At 45.5% G+C, this 1591-nt stretch overlaps 1 protein-coding gene across 1 annotated transcript in view; it reads right to left on the reverse strand.

Annotated features, from left to right (window-relative positions):
- LOC119588724 (small conductance calcium-activated potassium channel protein-like) overlaps positions 1–1591 on the reverse strand; it is a gene marked incomplete at both ends in the record, with an annotated part of 34281 nt that overhangs the window by 19560 nt on the left and 13130 nt on the right. Inside the window, 1 exon segment of the mRNA XM_037937366.1 lies at positions 1261–1515. Within this exon segment, the coding sequence (XP_037793294.1) occupies positions 1261–1515 (255 nt within the window).

Consider the following 1591-nt stretch of genomic DNA (forward strand, 5'->3'; position numbering starts at 1 on the left):
AGGTTCCCGGAATGAAGAGCTGCGAGAAAATGAATTAAATTGAAAAAATAAACCGCAGCAATGATACAGAAATGAACATACTAAAAAGCAAACTAGATAAAATAAAAACAAAGACAAATAAACAGACATATTTGGAAATGCAAAAGAAACAACACGATATTGAAATAAAGTAAACACAGAGAAAAGATAAGCACAGAGGAAAGGAGTCGTTAACGTCCGAGGAGGAGATTCACGAAGTGGTGTATAAAGTTTCCCTTCTCAGGAGACATCAAAAAAATATGTGGGTCAGACGCCAGCATAATTCTTAGGGCGGAGGGAGAGGAGTTTGTGGGGCAAAGGGGAAGGGGGTTGAATACCAAATAAAGCTTAGATATATGCCTGGGAATAACGGGTAAGGAGGTAGGCCTCCGGCGTCGACCACAGACCCTCTTAAACAACATGAAGAAGATGTTGAGAGGAAAGACCTCGCGGATTCATCATCTGGCTGGAGCCTCCTAGACGAGGACCTTGCCAAGACCCTAAGCGTTTTTATGCTTTATCCTATTTAACCATTAGTTTGGGCAGGAACTCGCGAGCGCCGAGTTGTACTCGAGTCCACAGGATCCTACAGGAAGCAGGGGATCTCGTCGCTGGGTATGGCTATGGTAGGGGAATTTAGTGTTTAAGGCCCTTCAGGATGGTTTTAGTGTGGCAAGATGGTATTCCACTAGGAGGTTAGAATGGCAAGAGGTCCGAAAGTAGTGTCTCAGAATGTGGGGAAAGACCAGAGGGCGATGAAGATCACATTCCCTTTTACTAAAGATAGTGTCTTTGAAGGACGATCCTAAAAATTCACTCAAACATTACTTTTATTCAGTTGCCTACTAAACATACTATTAAATGATTAAAAAAGAAAAGAAAACCCAAATCTCTAGAGACTAGATGGCTGGATAATCTTTCGCTCCTTTGTACTAAAGCATCAAGAGCCCTTCGCAGGTTCCCCCCTACTTATATAACCCTCCCCACAGGGCCCCCTACCTACATACCCCTTACTATAATGCCCTCTGCTTATATACCCCTTCCCACAGTGCCTCCTACTTACATTCTCCTTCTTAAAGTGCCCCCTACTTACATACTCTTTGCCATAATAGCTTCTATTTAGGTACCCCTTCCCACAGTGCCCCCTACTTACATACCCCGTCTCTAAGTACCCCCTTAATTACACACCCCTTCTCAAATTGCCCTCTACTTGCACACGCCCATCCCAGTGCCCCCACTAACCTTAGAGTGTAGCAACATGACTCGACATATAAGGTAGAGCCGCAGGAACATTGGCAGGGAGAGCGTGATGTCGATCGGGACCCACTGGGAGTCGACCACCCCGCCCTGGTTGGAGAGTTTAGTGGTCCAGAAGAAGGAATATTCGCCCGGGATAGGATGCACTGCGCAGATCAGGAGCTCCATCACTATCCGCGCTATCCTTTGCCACGTCATTGCGATGCGCCAGTCGTCGGCGCAGTTGTCAATCATGAATAACTGTCGGAAGAAAATTGGGTGTTAAGATTATGCTGGGGATGGGGTAGGTGGCGATTTATAAGTGATATAACAATAT

The sequence above is a fragment of the Penaeus monodon genome, chromosome 24 (assembly GCF_015228065.2).
Source record: "Penaeus monodon isolate SGIC_2016 chromosome 24, NSTDA_Pmon_1, whole genome shotgun sequence".
Lineage (NCBI taxonomy): Eukaryota > Metazoa > Arthropoda > Malacostraca > Decapoda > Penaeidae > Penaeus > Penaeus monodon.